Here is a 2,608-nt window from a genome sequence, read left to right as displayed (position 1 = left end):
CTCAAGGCTGCTCTCTTTATGGGAATGGTTAATTAACTTCACTGCTCTCATGGGAAGGGCATTATACCATCCAATATTTTAAGCTCGTCAACTTCTAGGAGCTCAACAGACCCGCCGCCTCCCCCCACACTTAATAGCTCAGGAACCTAAGGAGGATAGAGTTGGATTGAGAAGTGACTGGCTGAGTAGCAGCTCACGCAAAAATTCCTGCATTTGCAGTTTTCCTGTCTGTCCATGTGTGTGTGTTTTAGGTGGAGTTGACCTGTTACATGAGTTTTCATTTGCGTCCATTAGTTTTACAGTGTTTCGAAACTGGTTTTAGCAGCTTTGAGCTCTTCAAGACAAAACTTAGGTGCTGTTGTTGCGAGACTTTCTAGTGGAAGGGTACTACTTCCAGATAGATAAAAAAAATGTCGTCAATATCTGCACAGTTTATTTCCTGATTTCCTTTTGCTGTTGCATGGTCATTTTATGATTGTGAGGTTGGCAGTCATGTTTCAAAACACAATGTTGTTTTCCTTAGGAAGTACAGAAGCAACTGTGCTTTTTGCTGTCTTGTGCCTTACAGAGGCTGTCTTGCGCAGGTTGTTCCTACAGGGGTAGGAAGAGGAGCTTTCTAAAGTTTCTCACATAAGTAATGTGTTGCACAGTTTGGTGCCCTGATAAGCCCAGTGCAATACTTGCATTAGAGCTTTGAAATTCAAAGCAGTTCCAGCATTGCACATGAGTTGCCTGGACATTGAACCAGCGTTCAATTTTTATGTTTCTTTAAGATGATGACGACTACCTGCCCTCTAATAAGAGACTGAAACGCACTAGGTCAACGAATGAAGCTGACCATTCTGGGAGAAGAAAAGTGGAAGAGTGCAATGTTGNGTGTAATCCTCACCTCCTTACCCTTGTCTGGAACTGCTTCAACGCTTTTGGTAAAATATCTTTGCTTCTGCTTTTGTTGCCTGCAGTGAGTGCCAGGGGTTTCTCTGACAAATGTTAGTTTAAATGCAGAATCGTGGAGTGTTTGGTTTGAAAACCCTTTTCTGTGTCCATCATTCAGCAGCCCTGTTTTTCCCTTTCAGCTTCCTCCCAGCATGACTCGTCAGAAACAAGTGAGGATTCTGAGGTTGAATTCTCCAGTGAAGAAGGTCAGTTCAGTGGTTCATTGATTTCAGTCTGTTGGACATTTTTATATCCAAAAAATGCTTTCCAGTGCCTGGGTTACTTGTCACTGAATAAAAAGACTTATGTGCCAGTGTTGACTGCAGCTTGGACTGTGCACTGCTTAGTAAACAGATCTAGTCCCGAAGTTTTATAAAGCTATAATATGCTGAAGGATATTGGACTTCCTGGGCTGGTTTTGAAATGATGCCAGGCAGCAGTTTGCATCTTTCACGTTAATTTGAAGCGTTGGTAATGAAGAATAGTCACTGAACACACAGGATGTTGTAACTTTCATTCATTCTGAAGAACACATTGTTTTGTAAGCTCACTGTAGTTCTATAAAATTTCTGGTGAACACTCGCTTCTGGGAAGAACTGTACCAGAACAGAAAGGCTGTGTCACAGGTGGCATAAGTGAAGCCTCAATTTATTTGCCGCATAGCGATAAATACGAGAGAAAAACCTTTGTACTTGCCACTTGCCTTTCTCATCTGAATGGCGCTAAAGCCTCTGCCCAGTGTTGCTGTTGTTTTCAGTCTAGGATCTTGGTTGGGAGTCAGCTCTGTTTCTTGTGTTTGTGGATTACATGTCCTGTGACTTTTTTAAAGCACTTCTGCGTGTGGGTTTTGCAGTGCTTGCTTCTGGAATTCGATTAGGATTGAGACCACCCAGTTAGCAATTTAGGAAACAGGCAGGGGCACTTAGGACATTTCTGGCATTACTTTTACCTTTTTGTCATCCAGCAATAAAATAACTCTTACATTACCTCAACAGAAGAGGTAATAAGCGTCATGAAGTTCTGTGTATCCGTAAAGGCCTTTGCGCAAAAGTAAAAATGGTCTGAAGGGGTTTTGTCTGACGGAATATAATACAACTGCATAGGTACAAGGTGTGTCAATATGTCATGTTATTCTTGCGTAGCAAACTCCTAAGTACCTGCTATTCTTTATGTGAAATTGATTGTCTTTGTTTGTTGTCCAATACTTGCATTAGAGCTTTGAAATTCAAAGCAGTTCCAGCATTGCACATGAGTTGTCTGGACATTGAACCAGTGATATTTTTATGATTCTTTAAGATGATGATGACTATCTGCCCCCTAACAAGAGACCGAAATGCACTAGGTCAACTAATGGAGCTGACAATTCTGGGAGAAGAAAAGTGGAAGAGTGCACTGTTGGTAAGTGTAGAGTAAGATACACGCAGGTATCCCCCTAAAAGGTAAAGGCATTGGAATGATCCCAAAAAAGCTTTATTTCCAAGGTAAGAAGACAAAAACTTACAAAGCAAAATCTTCCCCAGCTGAGGAAAATGCTGGGCCTGAGAAACTCCTGCCTCCTGATCTCTGCCAAGCTTGTTTTCTTCTCTGTCCTCCTCCACCCAGGCTCACCGCCAGCATGGCCTGTAACACCAGTGAGGGTTTCTCTCTCCTCAGCCCAGAGAGAGAGACTGCA

The 2,608-nt window shown here is 42.3% G+C and overlaps 1 protein-coding gene across 7 annotated transcripts in view; it reads left to right on the top strand.

Annotated features, from left to right (window-relative positions):
- GTF2I (general transcription factor IIi) overlaps positions 1-2,608 on the top strand; it is a 94,064-nt gene that overhangs the window by 32,340 nt on the left and 59,116 nt on the right. For 5 of the 7 annotated variants that reach the window (XM_017824051.1, XM_017824049.1, XM_017824050.1 and 2 more), the window contains exons 11-12: positions 1,077-1,142; positions 2,233-2,334. In XM_017824051.1, the coding sequence (XP_017679540.1) occupies positions 1,077-1,142; positions 2,233-2,334 (168 nt within the window). Of the gene's footprint in view, positions 1-1,076; positions 1,143-2,222; positions 2,335-2,608 lie in introns of those variants that run through there. The other 2 variants (XM_017824054.1, XM_017824053.1) reach the window with 2 other exon arrangements.

The sequence above is a fragment of the Lepidothrix coronata genome, unplaced genomic scaffold, assembly GCF_001604755.1.
Source record: "Lepidothrix coronata isolate B3197 unplaced genomic scaffold, Lepidothrix_coronata-1.0 Scaffold108, whole genome shotgun sequence".
Lineage (NCBI taxonomy): Eukaryota > Metazoa > Chordata > Aves > Passeriformes > Pipridae > Lepidothrix > Lepidothrix coronata.
This window is presented reverse-complemented; position numbering and strand designations above follow the sequence as displayed.